The 22,260-nt window shown below is 35.8% G+C and overlaps 1 protein-coding gene across 2 annotated transcripts; it reads right to left on the reverse strand.

The window, feature by feature from the left end:
- Positions 1–557: 557 nt before the first annotated feature.
- On the reverse strand, positions 558–20,936 carry AMD1 (adenosylmethionine decarboxylase 1). Of its 2 annotated transcripts, XM_087942248.1 has the most exons (10): positions 19,567–19,833; positions 17,910–17,999; positions 14,461–14,547; positions 10,683–10,809; positions 8,426–8,528; positions 6,502–6,544; positions 6,262–6,406; positions 4,366–4,458; positions 4,108–4,263; positions 558–2,836 (listed from the first exon to the last, which is right to left on the reverse strand). In XM_087942248.1, exons 4-10 carry the CDS (start codon positions 10,797–10,799, stop codon positions 2,702–2,704), a joined length of 792 nt encoding a protein of 263 aa, XP_087798374.1. In that variant the 5' UTR covers positions 10,800–10,809; positions 14,461–14,547; positions 17,910–17,999; positions 19,567–19,833; the 3' UTR covers positions 558–2,701. The 2 variants fall into 2 exon arrangements, with proteins under 2 accessions (XP_087798374.1, XP_026522463.1); XM_026666678.2 differs by lacking the exons at positions 17,910–17,999; positions 19,567–19,833 and adding an exon at positions 20,338–20,936.
- Between the last annotated feature and the right edge of the window lie 1,324 nt (positions 20,937–22,260).

Consider the following 22,260-nt stretch of genomic DNA (forward strand, 5'->3'; position numbering starts at 1 on the left):
GTGGTGGGTCAATGTTGAATTTATTTGGAAAACTCCCTCACCAACCTTGGTCTGTGTCTCATTGAATTTTGTTTCCTACTTGATGTGCTGTTTTTTAAACCCTCTCGATGTCCTTAATTACTGACTTCCAATGGAGTCCAATTACATGAAATTTTATGGATTTTGAAGTTTGTACTTATATTTCAGAGGCCAATTGCAAACCTGAGCATTAATCTACAGTAGAAGCCATGATGAGGGCAACATATTAGCAAATGTATTATATACCACAGAGTACTGATTGGAATAGCCTGTAAGATTTGTTAAACAGAAATTTATACATGGGGCAAAGTCAAATATAGACTAATCCAAATTAAAATGTTATGGTAAATAAAAAAATAAGCAATAAAACACATAAGACTTTGCTCCAACATACGGGTGTATCTATAAATTCAGCTTTGAAGATTTCAGAAATTTTCATCTCTGAACAATAAACCAGTCTTTAAAATTAAAGAGGGTAGTAAAATATCATGAAGCTTTACAATTTTCTAATATTGATTATACAGTATTACAATTTGATATACTTTTAAAGATCTTTAATATCAGCTTTCATTCTTGATCATCATGCTTTTTCATTGAATAGAAACAGAGTTCTAGTTTGATTAACAAGAGTAACATTTCCAGTAGATTTAATCTTCTTGAATCACCCTGGCATTCAATAGCACATAGGGACTACTGAGAAAATACAGGTAACATCTGTTAATTCATATCAAGGCTTTGTTGTTATAAATACAAAGCAGAATTATCTAAGTCAGGGTAGTAGCATTTTTACTATTTGCAACAGCTTAGAAAGCAAACTTTTATTTAAGCATTATGATTTCTGGTACAGATGCATCTTTGTACATTTTAATGTTCCATGTCTAACACCAGAGATAATTTTAAACACCAAACATATCCCCCTCCCATTTTGTTCAGCCTACTAATTCATGAAGATCCATTGAACTGCTTTATTTCTATCCAAGGCTTATGTATAAATTCTGCATTTCCAGCATTACTTCAAGGAATCTGTAGTTGAACAGATCTCAAGTCAAAGAGCGCTATTGACTTGGAGTACTCTTTATAAAAAATTTGAAAAATTGGCCCTTAAAAAGCAAAAGCACCATAAACTGCTCGGTGCTACACAGAAACAACATTTATTGATTTTGGTATGAAAAAATGTTCCAATTGCTTGATTTCCAAGCAAGCAGGTTTAATAACATAGAAACACTAAAAATGTTTCCTTTATAAATACAAAAGGAACAAAACACTCATAATCAAAAACATAGCCAAGGATTAGAATGACACATCTATAAGACTTGCTGGTCTCAACAGCTGAAATCCCACAGCATTTGAGGTGACTGAACATACTCTCTCAGGAACTTGCATTTAATATCCATGAAGCAATATCCATGTCTATTTTGTTACTAATGTACTACATATAAATGTTTTACATGACTGTATTTAGGCTCCCCATATTTGCTTACTGCAGCAAAATCACCCAATGCCTTCTACACCATGTAAAAAAGAACTGTATATTAATTAGGAAGAAACACAGATGAAGTCACAATATTGCTAAATTTAGCTTAATCATCACATGCATTGTTGTCACAGGACATTACAGAGTGGAAGGGCCCATGTTTGAATTAATATAAAGTTAACATTTGAGCCAGCATATTTCACAGTAAGAAATGGCAGCTATTTTGTGCAGTAATTTGAAATCACATTTCACCATTTCTACCAAATTTCTCTGTTAAAATTACCATAAAGCGCACCAATCTCCTAACTGATTAAGTTCCTAGATGTGAAAACTGCATCTGATCTCTGTGAAAAGCCTGGAATCAACTGTGTTCTTAATTGTCAACATTTTGTTTATATACTTAAACAGATGTCCAACGACTGCCACCAATTGCTATGGGTTGCCTTTAAACAAAGGACATGGAGCAAGAATGGGTTTGCCAAAAATTACACAACTGACAAAAGTAACTTGTTGACAAATCAGCAAATATACTCACCCATAGATGAAAAGGTAATGTGCTAACCACAGCAAATTGCCACTTCAATTCATTGTGGAATTATATGCAGATCCAATGTGATAAAAATTGTTCAATATTTTTAAGTGAAAATATCCCATTAAGTGTTCTATCAGTTTCAACATCTTAAAGTTTGAGTTTAATCTGTCATTCAGTTGTTGCAAAATGTGCCAATTAGAAACAACACATTCAATAATTGTTTTAAAATTTGTTACAGCATACAAATGAAAAAAGTTTAGGCAATGAAGTCTTTTAGTTAAGTAAATCTAGAGGAAATTCTAATGAGGACGAAATCCTTGTCTGTGGGGAATTTTAGGTGATACTTGGAGAAAAACTATGTTGCATGTAAACCTATTTGAGTTGTTTTTATAAATGCTGTAGAGTCTCATACAGTAAAATGTTTCTACATGCGCTTCAGTTTCACAGCAAAAGTGAAATAGAATATCTAAACACAGAAGAGAGTGTTCATGCAATATATCTAAAACTCTGTTATAATAATGCATACAATTGAAAATTATACTATGATTACATCTAGGGCTTTCTGCAACTACGAGGTGGATATGAAAAATATGGCCCCTTGTATCATTTACTAGAAAGCAACCACCACCACCTCTATTGGGTATATTTTTGCGTTTTTTCTTCTTCATTCCTCTTAATCAACTTTGCTGCTTATTCTTGGCAAAACTGGTAAAAACGAAGTTGTAGTCATTAAACTGGGCAATCTGGCGATCAAGACGCTTAAAACCTTCAATCTTCTGGGCTGAAGAAAACACGGTGCGACATTTTGAGCTCTAGAAGAAAGGAAAGGCACTAAAATCTTTGAAAAAACTAATCAAACATTTAAAGTCAGCTTTGTAAATATTCCAATGTGTAGAAATAACTATCTTCAACTATACAAGTGTGTGCTCTGGCGCTTTAAGCATTATTATAGCATGTATATGAACTCAGGTTTGTGAGCTGAGTGACAAGAACCACAGTTGGTAGGTATAATTATTTGAAAGAGAAGAAGAGAATGAATGTGTGAGAATAAGCTGAGAAATGTTTCACAATAATTTTGAGATTGATAAAATTATGTAGAAGAAAAAATAGAGTAGCAAATAAACCGATTTGAAAGGAGCAATTGTTATTTTCACAATGGTGAAAGATGAAAGGGATAACTTTAAAATGACATTAATATAGATTTAACTTGATTTAACTAAACTCAGGAATTATAGAAACCAGGAAAACCAGTACAAAATAATGTATCTGACGGATTAACCCTATTAAGAACTCAATAAGAATTGAACAAGTTTCCTGGCTTCCCAAAGCTACAGAATATATCTGTTAGAAAATATGTACAAGAAAGATAGATCAACCAGATTAATAAACAAGTAGAATATAAGGTTATGTGCACTTGACTACTTATTAAATTTATATTCGGCAACCTTCTGGATATGTAAAACAGAGATGATCCCTTTCACAAATCAGTTGCATAAAGAAGATCAGCAACTTATGGTTTTACAAGAATAATTCAAAATGAGAAAACTACATTAAGTAACTTTAAAATCAGCAATTACTACTACACCAGAATACAGTGTTTATGCAGCTATTGTTGATTTCTGAGAAACTGGTTATGGTGGAAGCAACCTACTATTCCACAGAACAGTTCTAGTTCCAAAAACCATCTATCTTAAGAATATGTACAATAACTGAGAATACATATGCCTCTAAGTTTTACATTTCTGAATTTCTAGAAGTCACATAACATTTACCACATATAAATGTATAAGAATTGCATTAAAAGAGGTAGCAATAGCCACTGAAACGTATGCCAATTAATCCTGTTATGATGAAATTCAAATACTTTCCCTTAATTGATAAAGATGTTAGCCAGTTAGAGGATGGGTGATTCCCCTTCTTAATTATTACAGATTCAGTTATTTGGTTACTTCCATATGGATAGGGACTGGTTATGATTTCTATTCCCAAACTAAACACAATTATTCAATTATGTAACTTATGAGTTTTTAAAAAGCATATCTAAAAGATCTGTCCCATATTCACAAAGTAAAAGATATTTTACCTGATTAACAAAGAGAGTTGTCACAAATTTTCCTGGCTTAAAAATGTCAATGACCTTCCTAGTTAGGTCATCATAGGATGTTTGACTTATGTTTGTTTCAAAACTAACATATGAGAAATCTGGTTCTGGAGTGATGTGAATAGTCCAGTAAGTTCCCTGGAGAGGAGCAAAATAAATAATCTATATTAGTATTTTTAATGTAGTTACATTATTTCTGCAAATACTCAATGGAATTTAGAGAAAAAAAATCATACTCACATCTGTTTTCATCCCATTCATTGAATACCCACAAGGATTGAACATTGTAGCATCAATGACAGAACCTGGTATCAGGTCACGAATTCCACTCACCTATAAAATAAAGAAGATTCATACTGATGAATATTATTTCAGAGGATTCATGTTATGTCTACCACAGTTATTTTTCATCCAAATCATTTTCTTCTCTCAGATAATGAGGTCCCATCTGAGACCAACCTTACTGTTGTTTTACAGAGTCATGAAGACCTGGCTCTTTATTAAGGTGGTTGAAGGCCCTTCTGAATAGCGTGCCCATTTTTTTTGTTATTGCCCAGTTTTACCATCTTTTGCTCTTTTTTAAAAAATGTTATTTGGTTTTATTGCTACTTTTTGTTTTTGTCAGAGATATTTCATTATTAAATCTTTAATGAAACATTAAACATTGTTCCAGCTAATATTCTCAGTTAAGCGTTGAACACTGTTTTCCCTGAAGTACACTGTATTTTGTTAATTTTGAATTGCATAAACCATGTTTATATAAAATGTATATGGTAGTAAAGTGAAAGAAACGTAAGAAAAAGTAACTAGCTGTTAACTAGGTGATAAAATCCCACCCAAGGTCTTTTCTATATTTATAGATGTAACACTTCTCAAAGCAAAACAAAAGTAACTAAACATCTGACATGAAGGATTAATTGCCCCAGAGCTACAGCTTTGGAATAGTTAGAATTGTAGTATTGAGAATTTAATACTTCTGTATTTTACTAGATTTTTTTAAAAAATCAAACTGAACTAGAAACTAATGCTTAAAAAAATACCAGCTTTGATAGTGTAGAGCTGAAATAAGAGCACTGCTTAGTTAGAAGATTAGACTCATTCACTGCTTTAATCCAATTGCTTTATTTAGTTTTAGGTTAAACTATGACTTACAGAGTTTTGTGTAATGATTAAAGTATCAGTAAAAACTGGAAGCCTGGGAATTCTAGTCTTGCCTTTGGCACAAAGCCATCTGGGTGACGAGGATAGGCACTCTTTCATAGAAAGAGAAGGAATGGAAAACCCCTTCTAGGCAATTGCTAAGAGTCAACGTTGACTTGCAGCTACCCTCCCTCTCACAAAAAAACTCATAATTATGTTTTAGTCCATGAATTAGTCAAGAAAACAAAAGAACTCCTAATTTGGAATGTATTCAAATTTGGATTATCTAACTCTAGCTTTATGGAGCCAAGAGGCAGATGGTATAGGTAGTCCTCGACTTATGACCACAAATGAGCCCAAAATTTCTGTTGTTAAATGAAACAGTTGTTAAGTGAGTTTTGCCTTCATTTTATGATCTTTCTTGCTGCAGTTGTTAAGTTAGTAACATGATTGTTAAGTGAACCTGGCTTCCCCATTGACTTTGCTTATCTAAAGGTCACAAAAGGTAATCACATGATTCTGGGACACTGCAACTGTCATAAATACGAACCAGTTGTCAAGCATCCTAATTATGTTCACGTGACCATAGAGATGCTGCAATGGTCATAAATGTGAAAAACAGTCATAAGTCACTTTTGTTAATGCTGTTGAACTTCAAATGATCACTAAGCAAATGGTTGTAAATCAAAGACTATCTGTATCAACTTTCCAAAAGATTGTTTATTGATCAAATTTATATGGCTAGCCATCTCATAAAAAGTGATATGGATGGTATAACCACAACAAAGATATAAAACAATAAACAAGTCAACAAAGTCATTACTTAAAAGATATGGTATTCAAAGATTAGATTAGAAAGGGATCCACCTCAAAATCTTCGTGAACCTATACACAGAACTGACTTGTTAGAAATGCCTGAAAATGAATGGCTGTGCAGACAAAAAGCTCTATTATTCACAGACTTAATCTATTTTAATTCCATAATTCAAGACTTACACGAGTGACATCATTTGCAGTAACACCATCTTTCATGTAGAACTGGTCCATAACTGCTGGATCAAGCTCGCTCATCAGAATTTCCAGTGTTTGATCTGGCTGATTGATTACTCGACTCTCTGGGAAATCCAGAGTGTACAAATACCTGTTTTAAAAAATGCATTTCAGAAAAAAAACATTCTAAACTGGTGTAACAGATTTATACTGCTCCAAAAGTTACACCAATAGAAGCAAACTTACCAGCAGTCAGAATTCATACGGCCCATGCAGTATGCTGCTCCATCTGTGGCAGATAAATAAAATGAAAAGTGGTCTCATAAAAAAAACTTTCTCTTATATCGTAATTCCTGGATTAAATCTGATTATATGAACATACAGATCTATATAGCATCCTGTAACTCATAAAGAAATCATGGAAGACTGTACAATACAAATAAATGCTTTTAATGAATTGTTTTCTGGCTTTAGATATTTACTGTTACATCTTTTTTGTCAAGAAGAGGAAAGAGAAAAGGAATGGATTGTGCACTTGGAAGAAAAAGTATGTTGTGAAATAAAAACTATAGCTATACCATACTTATCGGTATCAAAGTAATTTACTGTAGTTACTATATTATAATAAGTAGCCCATAGTTTCTTGTACAGTATTTTCTTCTAAAGCAGGAAATGTGCTTTGGGTCTGGTGTGGGTATATTTACTCAGCCTCTCAGTGGTTCCTTAAAGAAGTTACACCTTTCCTCGAGTAAATACGGAAGCCATATTAGGGTTTTTCTTAATATGGTACAGAACAATATTTTGTACATTAAAACAATTGTTTTATTGTACAAAAATCCTATTCTTTACTTTAATGCTAATTCCATACTTGTTTCTATTTTCCTACTTATCTTATTCAACTACCTTCCTATTAGTTACATTTACAACTATTTCTTTCATTTAATCTAAAAATGTCCATGCTTGTGGCTCAATCTTTATGGTTTAGAGTACTATGTTTTCTCATATTAACTCTTTCTTAGCTCTTTAAACCTTTCCTTTCTTCCCAGGTTTTTAGTTTTAGTAGCCAATCCCAATCTATCTTCTCACTCCTCTGTAGATTGCAAATAGGCTTTTCTTTCCCTCCCAGCCCTCTGTTTCTGGAACTGGTTTGAGGTGCTCTGCACCTGGGCTGCTGCACACAATGGGCTTACTTTGGTTTGCAGACTTGCTTGGTTTTGTAGACACTGGTCAGGCGCCCTCCTCTCTCAGCAGGTCCTTCAGCTCCAATAATTACTTTATCTTTTGCTGTCTGGACACTGTTGCTTAGGTGCTTACCTTTGGGTTGTTGGTTTCTTTTTCCCAGTCTCTTGCTGTCTTCCTGATTTGACTCCTTTGACACACCCATACCCATGCTGGGTTAGTTTTAGGAAACATTCTCCAATTATAGAGTCTGTTTTAACACTCCTTTTCAGATAGCACCTGGAATCCCAGATGGGAAATGTCTACTCAGTCTTGGTGGTGAGCTCAATCTTTCACACCACACATCCCATGAAAACAGTCTTTGAGTTAACCAGGCAATGCACTCTGTCACTATCTCTTTCACTCAAGTAAATAGTTATGTGAACCCAGCTTCTTTAAGGAACCAACAGGTACACAGCATGCTCATGTTGGATCCAAAGCACCTGTTGCCACTTCAGATCCAAATAATGCACATCTCTATTTTTTAACTTAACAACCATTTTCTATATTACTAGGTAGAAGGATCTACAGTATTTCAACAAAATGCATGCTACACAACTATTAGCATATAAATCTATTACATATATCATGTCAAAAGCAAGGTCTGACTGTGTATTAAATCAGGCTTCAGTTAGAAATGGCGTTTTCATTCTTACTATCATAAAGTAGTTATAGCAACAATACTGCATCACTGTTGCAGAACAGTTGTAAAACTCTTCATGGATAATTGTTTTGAAAATGTTAAATAAAATGCTGTACTTGATAGAGCAACCTTCTGCTTTATTATTTTTACTTGTTATCTTTCAATCATTTAGCCATGAAATCATGACTGATTTGAACAGTCTCCTATGCATAAACATTCTGAATAGCCAGATTTTATTTACAATATTGTAAATTGAAGAGATATTACTACATTTATATTTATTGAAGAGATATTAATATATTTACTTACTTGGAAATATTTCATTAAGGAACTCTACTTCTTCCTGGAAATTCCTATGTGGGTACTCTTGGTGGGAAGGCTTCATGAAATTTTTACGTGAATAAAAGAAGCTCTGAGGGGAACAAGAGTTCAAATAAAATAAGTTTGTTTTCCACAATTTAATTCTTATACAAAAAGAAATTATCTACTACATAAGGTTTTACCACTGTATACATATATAGACATGCATGTATCTATATATATATAAAAGCGAAATACCACTCACGCACCATCACAAAATCTCCAGAACCGTAAAGCCTACAAACTTGAAATTTGGCACGTATGTTCCTCTTGGCTTTTAGGTGCTCACTAACAAAGGGTTTTTCGAAATGACATCCAGAGCATTAGTATTTCCTATATTATTATTAACACGCTCTGATGCTAAGGAGTCCTACTCTCCCTCCCCACCTGAAAAAAAATCTGTTCCAACTGCTAAGCCATGACCAGGCTCCCCCGCTTCTTGCTGTCTCCCCTTCTTGCTCACACAGCAAATACTATTTCAGTTTCCAAAGTGCCCTGAACTCTCTCACACACTGATAGGACACTAGCCAGATGAATACCAATGGATGCTGGTAGGCAGAGGCACAATTTTTCCCCTTATTTTCATCCCCCAAAACTTGCCCGATCATATAGTTTCATAGTAAAGTACGGGTACCCTGCTAGTCCTTAGATATATGAATGCAGTAATCTCTTAGAAATTCATAAAGAATATAATTTGCTATATAAAAGATGCCCGCATGGAGTATAAGTATTTAAAAAGTGGCATCTTTAGAATAACATTTATTTTCAACTGGACAAAATTTTTCAACTATATACTATTTTTATCTTTCAACGATCTTATGCTTTAAGATTATCTGAAGTCTCACATATTACTCCCCATCCCCAATATTCCTGTTGTTACAAATAAGCTAAAGAGACAAAAATACAAGTTCTGCTTGGCACATCAGTGTGATTTATATTTACTTAAAACCAGAAAAGGTAGAGGACTGGTATGGTTATGCATATTTGTGTGGTAAATAACTCTGAAATCGCAACAGTTTTTATATTTTCTTCCTTCAAATAAGGATAATCTATTTTGTGATTATAAAGCTTTAAAATGATTGGTCCATGACATATTTGTACAATGAAAAACAGAATTGATATTTAAGAACATAATGAATATATATCAGCATTTTTTCAAGTGGATTTTTTTAGTCAGGAAGTACATAAGAATATGAACAATGTTCTTAAAGCATTTGCTTGCAAGTGTCAGGAGGAGTATAGAAAAGGAGAATCAAGAATTTTAGTAAAAGATATGCCAATTAGCTTAAGATCTTTCCTTCTCCTCCTAACCATTTTGCAAGCCTCATACTGAAGCCTCCAATATCATAAGCTGAATATCCCCCACCTTAAGCTGGTATCATTTAAAGCCAACCTATCTGAGGCAGGATCCTTATTTCATCTTTACTATGAATATAGATTATCTGATTAAGCCTGTGCTGCCACTTAGAAGTTGGTATCTCATGTCTTACAAGTATGATATCTTTTTATTCAGCATCTTCAAGAAAACGTTACTTTCTCCTCTTGTTGCCCCCAACTCAAATCTAACAAAAAACCTGAATCTCTCCATCTTTATGAAGATGAGCTATCTCAGATAACCTTTGATAGCCATATTAGTCAAAAGTCATACTGTGGAGGAGTGCATTTTATAAGTCAGAAGTGGGGTAAAATAAGTTTAAAAACTTTCAAAAAATATTGGGCAAATTGATAATTTGTCACCAATAAACTTATTAGCAATATTGATTTTGTACTGTATGTCATCCTAAAAGCAGGAATGTTTGTGGGCTTTGTGTTAAGGCACTCGCCAATCCAAGATCCCAGAACCATTGATACTTCACTGAAAGGTGTTTAAGTGTATTTCTGCATAAACTTTTGATGACTGACAGAGGTTGCATCTCCAGCAACCTTAAGATGACCATACAAGAGTGGAGACAAGATTAATATATAGTGCAAGAAAGACAAAGTATGAATGAGATATGAAAATCCCAGAAATATTAGGGGAATTAATCTGAAAAACATTTCTTACATATTGTATAATAATAAATTGCTATTAGATGCTCAGCATTTACTACTGATATATTTTGTAAATATTCACAAAAAATAAGTTAACATACTGTTTAAAATATAACTGATATTTAGCAACTTGGAAGACGTCTCAGAATATTGTTTTCTTTTTTTCTTTTCTTACCTGAATTGAGTCAAACCCACAGTACTCTCTAGCAAGCTCTAACAGGGGAACCAGTGCCTGCAGTAAGAGGGTGGTACCACATGTCTTCAAAATGAAACGTCTCTTGGAGACAAACATGCTACTCTCACTGAAAAACACAAAGATATAATCAATATATTTCATATCTGAATGGATTTTGGAAATTCTAAATCTATTTGATAGCAGTCCCTTAAAACTTCTTTAAGCGCTTAGGAATTAGAGACATAAAAATCTTGGCTTAGTCAATATAGATCTCTTCTGTTCCTTCAGAATTCTGTAGGTATGAAAAGGCTCATCTCATACACAGCTCATCTACTTTAAATCAAGTAGATTTGATTTAAATCTAGTAATACAACTACTCTTTATATAAATGGTGCAACATGAAATATTCCTTTCCATTGTTTTCTAGAGTAAGAAGTTCCTGCAGGCTTTGATGCTTTCATCAAAATTACAAAAGTAGCACAGTGCTGTTCTGATACAAACTGCCCACTTTATGATATGCAAAATATAAAAAAGGTCAAACTTGCATTATGCTACAGTGATATTGCTTTCATCATTTGTCCCTTTTCACCCCTCCACACCCAACTGGGCAACTCTGATTAGACAGATAAGTCTTACGTAATCCTGAGGTAAGGAAATATGTCATAATGCATTAAAACAGATTTCAAATACAGATATTGGGGTAAATGTTAGAATCAGAATGGTGATTAATGGTTAGAGTATTAAACCACGTTTGAATCCTTAATCATGGAACTCTTTGGATAACTTAGGCTATTAATTCAACTGAATCTATTTGATAACACAGTTACTGAGATAACATTAAGGAGAGTCCCATGTAATCCACCTTGAACTATTTGGAGGAGGAGCAGGTTATAACATTTTTTCAAGAGGCAACTGGACTTTCTGTTTTTTCTTTAAAGACTTTTCATTTCTCATCCAAGCTTCTTCAGCTCAGACTGGGTGGTGGGGAATGGAAGGATTTATACTCCTTGCAGATAGCTGGTCATTTGCATTCTTTTACAGAGTGGTTGAGGCCACCTGCAGGTTTATCTGTGTCCTCAAGATCACCTGTGTGGTGCAAATGGGTGTGGAACCTTCTTGGAACTGTGAAAGGGGATGAAAGGACTGTGTTGTACTTTAGACTGGAGATTGAGGATGTCTGTGTTGTAGACTGGAGATAGATGATGTGATATCCCTTCCCTTATGTTGAGAGAGGGTTGTTCAATTTTGACATATATGCTCTCTTTGAACCCTCTTTCAAACCAGCGGCCCTCTCTGTCCAAAATGTGGACTTTGCTGTCATCAAAAGTAGCCTTTGTCTTTTAAATGCAGATTGACTGAACTGAAGAAGCTTCTTGGATGAGAAGCGAAATGTCTTCAAAGAAAAACCAGAAAGTCCAGTTGCCTCTTGAAAAAGCACCTTTGGGACAACCATGACCTGGATGACTGAGAATTTCCATAGACATTTCATTGTATCTAGCATTACAACAAATAATAAACTGGTTTCAACCTTAAGTTCTGTAATTCTATCACATTCTTAGCTTGCTTAACCATCAGCATATGAACCTAGTATCAATTATTGATCAAGGTGCTGTAGATTATTACATAGCAATATTTAACAATAAATTCCTCTTGCTGAATTTTACTCAGTTCTGATATCTTTCACTTCTTTTTCATGCAATTGTTTAGGGAAACATCCAATTTACTTCATTGCTAGAATACATAATGATTATTTTCATTACATGCTACATGAATAGGTATAGCTGACAAACTTCAAACTGCATGAATATTTAAAACATTCAGACAATACAACGCAAGTTCAAAGAAATAAAATTGAGATGTGGATATGTTGTACTTACAGTGATGTTAGTATTCTTTCAAAATATTAATAAGTAATATGATACATTAACATCTTCATTTTAAAATGAACATTTAATACTGATTATATTAATATTTTAATAAAACAACATAGAAAACTCTATTATAATGTTGAAATGAAAGTCTTTTTTGATTGTGCAGATGCAGTTTGAAAAAAATGATCATTAAGTATTTGTCTACAAGTTAAAAATAGGGTGTTTTTAGACCGCCCTTCCCAATTGTGAAAAGTATCTACCATATCACATACAATATAATCAACAGTTAAGAAAGCATTTTTTTTAAACTCTGATCTATATTATAATGGAGCCTAATGAAGTGATTCTAGCTATGTGATAGGACTACACAAAAAAGAACATTTTCTATTACAAATGTCTATGGAGATTCTCAATCATCCAAGTCATGGTTATTCCAAAAGTGCAACTGGACTTTTTGGAGAGTTTTCTTGAAAATGTTTTGCTTTTCATCCAAGAAGCTTCTTCAGCTCTTTGAAGAGAACTGAAAAAGCTCCTTGCATGAGAAACAAAATGTTTTCAAAGAAAAAAACTAAGGAAGTCCAGTTGCCTTTTGAAAAGCACCTTTGTGACATTTTCTATTACAGTTTGATACTGAAAATTCATTCTCAATCCCATTTTCCAAAACAAGAACGCTGACAAAAACTGAGAATATTTAAAAATTGTGGTTGTACATTGAGGGATACATTTACACTGTTTGGGAGTCTGTATAAATTAGGTTTTACTGTAGTCTGAGAGCTATTCAGAGAATGACCTTTCTTTCTGCCAAATAGGTAAGCCTCCAATAGTGGAATAGTTTCAAAAGGGCGTACCCTGTAGTTCTTAGTTGTCAGACAAGTTTCTAACAACAAAAAAGCAGTTTCTGAAATAGCCAGTTTTAAGCCATATAGAATTTGAAAACTCAGTGCAAATGCCTTAAAATGTACTGCTAACTAGCACAGATCTTTCACTGTCACCAAACTTTTCCAGAACAGTTTGAACCTCAGCCCTCAAGGACTAGAAAATTGAATCCAATAATTCAACACTATTGTTCCTCATCTAGATCCTGAATTCATTCAGGGTTCAATAGTATTGTTCCTTAGAAATGGATGATAAAGTCAACAGTCCCTCTTTAAATCGGAGACCCACCTACCTCAATTATCTAGATTTTGTGGGACAAAATGAAAACCTATGGGACATTGTACAGTGGTTAGTAGTTCCACAGCACCACATTTTTTGACATTTTCTGAACATAAGGGCTGGGGGATCCCCAAGACACATTACAATCAGAAAGTTCAGATAAAGTCAGTGTTAAATGTTACTAGAAGTTGCACAGAAATCTAGGTAAAATACTCAGGCCATATTTCTCCAGACCAAAAGCCTATATCAATTTCCACCCTGAGTTATCCTTAAGACAACCATCTTAACCTCTGTATATCCTTGCCAAAAGCTGTTTAAAAATGGGTGTGAACAATATTAACCAGTTGTGTCAGAAGCTGCAGTGTTACTCTTTTTCAGCCACTTTCTCCATAAACTGAAAAATTTAGTTTCCTTAAAACTGCATAGCATACCATGCTATGATCTCTTCAATAATGTTTTCAACTACCTACTTGAGCCAGGGGAACACTTCCCATCAACATGGAAGTATTAATTAACATAATGGGATCAATGACATCCTAGCCAGTTAGTCAGGAAGGCTAACTGAGCAACTGGTATTTCCTCAGGGCCATTGTAACTTCAAGCAGTCACTAAATGAATGTTGTTAAATTGAAGACTACCTGTACATCGCACATCACTTTATACTTTTGTAGCAAGTAAATTAATATTTATGTAAAAGTGTAATACATTAAAAACAAGCCTATGCATTGTGTACAGGAATTGTATTTACTCACCTGAGTACATAAGCTTCCTGCTTGTCAGTTTTTGTCACACTTATGATCAAACAATGCACATTCTCCAGAAGTTTGTCCCACTCAAACCTGCCAAAAGGAATACAATAAAGTATTAAGTGAATTTCATCATTTTTTTTAAATAAGAGGGCATGCTGTACTATCACAAAATGTCAATCTACATTTCAATATCAAAAAAGGAAACTTAACCGAATGTGCAAACTATTGTACAATATCTATAACGTAGCTTAATTAAATAATATAATATAATTACTATTTGAATTTGTAAACTAACTTGAATTTTATAGATTCTTGGCAATTTATATTACCAACTTCTTGGAAACCATTTTATTCTTGTGAAATTGTGAAATACTGCATATTTCCTTTAACCCAAATTTAATGCCTAATTTTGACCCTGTCCAATGCCCCCTGTAGTATACAAGTGTCAAAGCTTTAGGCACTGGTAATAAATCTAAACTGTTATAAAGTTTGATATCACCACCATAGTTCGTGACTTCAAAGGAGAAAAATTATTTATTTAAAGTTTATTTACCGTAAGTTTATTTAAATTTAAAACTTATATAGTGTAGACCAGGGGAGTTAAACTAATGGCCCACGATCCAGATGCATCACAAATGTCACATGATGCAGAATGTTTGAAACCTGTGTTATAGACTACAAAATATAAAGACATTACAGTATTCAGATAAACACATATTACTCTTAAATTTTGAATATTTTATCAATAATATTATGACATTGCACTAGTTAGATCATATTGCTCAAACTATCTGGACCAGTCACTTTCTCTGCCAATCCACCTAATAGGATTGCTGTTGTGGGGGAAATAGGAAGAGGAAAGGGTATTAGGTACTACTTGAGTTATTTATAAAAACAACTTGCTGCCTTCAGTTATTTATAAAATTAATAAAGGGATATAAATAAAAATATGTATCCCAGATAATCTGGAATAATTCTTATTTCCTCAGAATTAGGTGAAAAAACCCCTATGTAATTCTCGTGAATACTTTCAAACCCCTAGAACCATTCCATGCACATATGCCAAGCCTGTTACACTTCAGTTAGCCAAATACCTGTCATTGTCTTAAGATAGAACTGAAGATAAACTAAGTTGTCAGACAGAATACTAATCCTTTGACTGATTTTATAGGATTAAACTGTACAGAACAACTCTACTTCCTAGTGGTTGTACACAGAAAAGCAACAAAGTTCTCTTATACAAAAGACCACAAATGTATTGTTGCAAAGGTCTGTATATTTCCTCCCTGTGTTAAGTAAGCTCACCTTACTCTTCTAGAGGTGTGCAAAAACTAGAAAATGGGTTTTGTTTAATATACCGAACAAACACGTTGTGGCTTAATGTTCATCTGACTCTTCCAGATGGGTCATAGTCTGGCTGAACTGAATCACAGAGTACTTTCATTATTTGGATTTGGTCTGTGCATGAAATATTTTGCACACCCTTATGCTCCTCCTCTAAATAATGACCAACTCATAGGAAATTACAACTCTACCTATATTTTCTTGGCAGGCACTACAGTACTATTTAAAGGTGTAGATAATTTGGCTTACTCAATAGCTTCAGTCATTGTAATCTTACAGGAGAGCTGTGTGTTTTCAAAACTGACTGCTAAAGCACATTCTTGCTTCGACAGTTGCGCCTTGCAAAACAAGGAGATATCACTCACGCTTCTTAAGTTTCCTCGGGAAACAATAGAGATAACACCTAATTTCTCAAATTAAGCAATTTACAATCCATACCAGGTTCTTAAAAAAATGAGGGCACAATGTATTATGCGGAAAACTACTGGATTAGTGTCAAACTGCCCAGCAATATGAAATCATAGCCATTTCATTGCTGGTAAGTTAACAAATTCCAGCAATATTCATCACTTGCCATCCTGGAGGGCCCTAGATTCTAACTCTAGAAGAGAATGTAATGGAAAATGTATACATTATGTCTAACCAAGATTGGATATATCTATCATGCATCTCTGAAAGTTAGGACATCTGTTCATAGCACTATGACAAGGATGCTTGTTATTCTTATGTTCAGTGGAAACAATTATATGGTTGCAGCCTATCTTTAAAAGGACTGAGTAGTACATAACATTTTTGTTTTGACATATTACTTGTCATGTACATATCAGAAACACTTCAAAACAATTTCAGCATGTCACATCTGCATGTGCCAAGAACCTTTGGCCAGCTACCAATTGATTTCTGCATACAATTTAAAATGTTGATTTTGACCTGCAAATCTTTTTATGGATTGGCATTTAGGTATCTGCTTACTTTAACCTGAACAGACCCATCTGGTAAGATTATAAAGGGAAAACTGCTCTTATTCCCCATTCCCCTTGCAGAAGGGAACTAAAACGAAAGGTGTTGCTATTTAGTAGTGCCAGTCCTGTGGAACAATCTCCCAATGGAGATCAAAATGGCTTCCTCCTTCATGGATTCAGAATAGTGAAAGCAAAAATGTTCTACTCAGTTTCATATTTACCTTATTTTTATCTTGACTTATTGGATGTCATGTTTTTCTTTCCTTGGTTTTATAAGCCCACACAAATTTGGAAGCAAATACAAATACTACAATACTGAATGTAGTAAATCAACTTATGAAGAGTAGCCATATTTTGTGTGATTTATACAAAGTAAAATTTTCTTAGTTCAAGAGAGGTGCGGATATCCAGGAAAGTTTAGGCAATCGATGTTTTCAAAGAAAAGATATTCAATATGGAGTCCTTTGTGATCTCTGAGCTTGGTTATTTGCTTGCAGACATTTTATTAGTCAACTAGTTAACATGATCAGAGCTTGACTGGGTCACAGGGAATTTTATTTCTCGCTAGCATTATGTTTGGATCAACTTATGTGTTTCAGAAGGCCTTCACACTACCACAGTAATATCGGCAACGTTGGAGAGTAAATATGGCAAAATCCCACACGATGGAAAGCTTTGTCCTTATAAAGATGGGAATATTGAATTACAGAGTCATGCTCTGTTTTACTGTAATTTTACTAAGACATTTATAATGAGCTAATTAAAGCACCTTCTACTTCCAGGTTGGACAAACAAATTCTATGTACGGTGTCTTTTGGCATATAATAGATTCCAGGGAAACTCTTGCTCTCAAAAAGTAGCAGACAGAATTCATGTATTGATGACAGTAGTCTAAACACGAGTACAGATTTTTACTGTATATGCTATAGTTTATTTTACATTATATAATTTCTTTTATGTCACTTGGGTCTATGACCCATCATAAATTTAAGTAATTCCTGTAGTAGCATTTGGGGTATTATTGAAAGTATCAAAGTAGGTGCTGACATACTTCATGAATGATTGTTTCTAGGGAAACACACAGTTGCCATCTATAGAAAAATACATGGATAAATTCAGAATAACATTTAATAACTAAACATTTACCAGAACAATTGAATGGCACACTGGTATTTAACATTCCATGCTGTTTGGTCAAGATCATAGGTGATATGCTTCAGTAATTCCTCAGCCTAGCTGACCACATAAAAAAACAATTTCAAGGACAAATTTGGACAAGGGAAAAGCACTTGTACCATGGTATGAATATTGTGTAGGAAAGAGAATATAAAAATAATTGGACATTTAGTCTAGGTACTTGTAACTATGCAGTTTCTTATATTTTGCTATTTATAGATTTGGCATTACAAAATGAACAGTACAAATCACAAACCAGTTTGTCCTATCAGGTGAAACAACTGATTCAGTTAAGAATTGATCTGCACAAAATATATTACAAAATCATTAAATCTGAAATAGATTAATTCAAACAATACAGAACTGTCATGTAAAACTCAATTATGCTACTACATATTTGGCATAATGTAGGCATAATGTAGTTTGAAGTCAGAAATATACAAACCCAATTATTACTGTTTATATTTTTGCACAGTAGGCAAATTCGTTCATAATGCAACTCTTATCTAATGAGATTTGACATGGCCTTCTAAAATGACATTTTGTTTTCAGAAAAAAGCTGGTTAAAGTGCACTAATTATTGCGAGAGCACTCCATATAATTTATTGGCAGAATAACTTCTGCAGTTCACTACTCTTTGCTAATAAAAATTACAAATGCATAGTTACATAAAGCTGAGAACAGATATTCTTCCTATCCAAGCTGTCTATTATTTCTTTGATATTCTTAGCACATTAGCAGTACATTATTAGGGGAGAATGAGAATAAACATACACACAAAGGGTACATTATTCCATATACCTTTAATTATTCTCTGCTAAATGTAGCTCATTCAAACACGCACATAGACTAGGCATTGTAATTTTCAAATGTCTAAATTCTATTGAAGCAGATTCAAACTATTATTTTGTACGTGCAGCGCAAGTAAAATACTCGTACTATTAGTGTGCATTTAGGGTTGTAGAGAATGCAACCCTTCCCCCATGACTGTTGAGGAGTTGGCGCCTCCTCCACATTCCTGAAATGCCCACTAGATGACAGTCCCAGACCCAGCCCTTAAAGTAACACTAAAAAGTAATGCTTGATCTCATTAATGGAGGAGAGGCTTTTTCATCTGGAGTTTGAGACTGAACCATTTAAAAAAAAAAAAAAGTTGCAAACTGAGTTAAACACAGGAGGGGTTTCTGTCTATCCCACTGCATTGCCTGAATTCCAGAAGGGCAAATGCATACATAAAACCTCCCATTGCCTACAGGCATGCTCTTGCTTATCCTATAAGAGGCAAAGCAAAGCAATAAAACATAAATTACAATAAATACAAAAACATCCTTGGCAGCTTCCTCAACAGCCTACTTTTTTTTCCCTGTACTTGGAAGAGATTAGAAAAAGCAGAAGAAACTCCTCCGCTTCCTCGACACTTTTGACAAAAGGTTTGTGGTCAAGAATCGGATCATAACTAAGCTGCATCCACTTTCAGAGAAAACGCACGAGTAGTCCAGTCCCTTTACGAGTCTACAGGCCAAGGACCCAATCCACATTTCAAGAACATGCTGGTGCAGAGATGTCCGTGGGTGCCCTGCTCGCCCACTTGTGATGGCCAACGTGGTAGGGGTTCGTCGAGTCCTACCAACAAGCAATGTACAAGCCGTCTCCCCATTCGGTTCATATCGAACACTGCGAGAATCCCGGTGGCCTTCGACCTTCCTACGGGATCAAACACCTCCTCCTGCATAAGACAGGACTTCCGTTCACACTCCGTTGTTAAGGACCGCAAAGCCAAATAAGGTGACCCACTCGTGAAAGCCCGCCGTGCATCGGAAATAAATATACTTCGGGGGCAGGAATCGGCAATCGCCGAGGCCTCCTCTTTAATTTAAAAGGACAGGCACGAAAGGGTCACGTCCCGCCCTAGCAAGGTCACAACTCCGCCCTTCCCGATGTTAACTCCTCTTCTGTAAGTTTCCCTCAGAGAGCCGGCCTACGGGGGAACTTAAAAAGGCCTGCAGTTAGCCGCCGCACGCGGAGGCCGAGCCTGCATGCGCCGGGGGAACGTTAGCAGCCGTTACTTGAAGGGGCCGGCTTGCTCCCTCCCCCCCCCCCCCCCCCGCAAGGCCGTCCCGGTGAAAGTCCCTCCCCTCCCTTCGGAGCAGGCGGGCCCCGACCCTCCCTCGCCTCGCGCAACATAACGCCGTCCTGAATGGAGCAGCCGCCATGCCCGCCCCCCTTCCCCGGCCATTAGCTTCCCTCGCTTCCCGCCCAGCGGTACGGCGTGACGGCCTCTCTTCACCAGGGCATGCGCGCCACCGGCCGGGCATATTCCAGCACTCGGCCAGCACCCCCTCCATGTTCTTCCAACCCTCCCGTTTCCCACCGGCTCTCCTGCCGGCTCCTAACTCACCTGGGAATGGTGCGGAGGTCGCCGGAGCCATTACTCTGGTGCGGCTCCTGCGGCGAGGGCTGTTGCCAGGCGAACCACACCTCCAGTAGCTTCTCAGTCCCTTCGAAGAAGTGTGCACCGTTCTCCTCCATCATGGTGAGACAACTCCGCAAAACCAACCACAGAAATTAAAATGACAAACACCCCCCCAACCAAAATCTGCTGCTGTCGCCGCCGCCCTCACCTACACCAGCTACAGCTGATAGGACTGTTGCTTCTAGGCAGGGCCGCGGCGCCTTCGTGGGATCCCAGCCCGTCCCAAGCAGGTTTTACCTTGGATGGGGCAGTAATCTTATATTAAGTTATAAGATAAAATACGTGTGTGTGTGTGCGGGCGCGCTCATATATAAAATATATCAGTGAGCGGTTGCAGAAAAGGGTGGCGGGTTGTTAGGATCCTTTGGGGTAGGGGAAGGAGGGAAATGGAAGGCAAGAAGTGCGGAGTAGGCAAGCGTGCAGGCGATGCGGTGCGGTTCGGTTCCTTGTATTCCGTGTGTTCCCGTTACAGAGAAAAGCATTGAGCGAGCGCTAGCTAATGTCGCCGGCCATACTGTGGAAGCGAAGTGAGGGAAGCCACGCAGAGTTTTTATAACCGCACAGGTACAGGGGGTCTGCTGCTATTGGATTTCCGCTCACTAGGTCCGCCCATTTCCTTCCCTGATAGGGCATTCGAACTGTCTGACAGGCACTAGGAGCTCGTCCCAGCTTGTTGGTTGTTCCAGCTCGTGCGGTCTCCACCGAGGTGCGCTGTAGATGGCCCCGGCTGGCACATGCGAGGGCTTGAAACAAGCAAGCGAGAAAATAATCGGCAGAGAGTAGTTATGTTATTCTTTTTAGAAAGCCAACACAAAAAAACAAGGAATGCATGTGTAAGGGTAACATAATGCCCAAGAGATCTGTTTCTGAAAGAAGCTATGGCGGCTGGTTAAAATTTACTGTGAGAATTCCCAAAATCACGATTGTTGATGGGGTTTTCTGAAATTCAGTCACAGTGGATGCGGAAAGTAAGATGTGTTTCTGTTTGAGAAATAATTATTTCTAATAAAGAGCCCAGGGGAAACGTATTAACTGATGGAAGAGTGTATTTGTATATAAAACTTCCTAGAGACTTCTGAGTAAAGAAACATTGAATCAGACTGCATATGTCACCGAAAGCAGGACAAAATTTAAGGAAGCTTAAATTTTAAGAATTTCTTTTTTCCTTTAAATCAAAGTATTTTTTCTGGTTAATTTTGCTTCCCAGGGTTTTTATAAAAAAAAGTTTTTACTGCTGCTTTCAGGATATTAGTTTATGGTGAATATAGTTTTATATTTTGTAAGACAAGCTGCTCTTTTGCTATGAAGAATATGAGGTGGTAATAAAAAATAAACTCCTTAATTGAAAAGTCTGTTTAAGAATTCTTCCGTCTTTTAACCAGATTAACCAGACAATCATACCAATGATACTATCAAAGCCATACAATTCCACTAGCAGTAAATAAATAGTCCTGTAGTTTATAATCTTGCTCAGATTTTAAATAGTCATGAAAAGTCCCATTATGTATCCTTTGGTTCTGCAATACATTTTATGTTTACTTGGAGAACAGTCCTGTAGCTGGAAATGGTGCTCATTCCTTAATAAGTGTATTTAAGATTCCAGCCTGTATGCATTATTTGTGTCTTTTTAGTCATAAATATCCAATCACTGAGTCTGTAATTTGTAAAATATCATTATAGGCAGGGGAATTCTTCAGTACCATGAGACAGAATCACCTTATGCAGCACAAGATGGAACATGAAGCTGCCAAATACTCATACTAACACTAAAAGTCTATAAAATGGAAAAGTAAGCATGCAATATCTTGTTAAGAATTTCCATTAGTAAAGCTATACAATGAGAATGTG

Source organism: Notechis scutatus, chromosome 1, assembly GCF_049901735.1.
Source record: "Notechis scutatus isolate UNSWTSFEM ecotype Mainland chromosome 1, rNotScu1.2, whole genome shotgun sequence".
Taxonomy (NCBI): Eukaryota; Metazoa; Chordata; class Lepidosauria; order Squamata; family Elapidae; genus Notechis; species Notechis scutatus.

Coding starts and splice junctions, on each gene's coding strand:
- AMD1 (XM_026666678.2), bottom strand. CDS start 20,471: ATGATGGAGGAGAACGGTGCACACTTCTTCGAAGGGACTGAGAAGCTA. Junction 10,810..14,460: donor CAGGAAGCTTATGTACTCAG/GTGAGTAAATAC, acceptor TGTGTTTTTCAG/TGAGAGTAGCATGTTTGTCT. Junction 6,545..8,425: donor CCTTAATGAAATATTTCCAA/GTAAGTAAATAT, acceptor TATCTGCCACAG/ATGGAGCAGCATACTGCATG.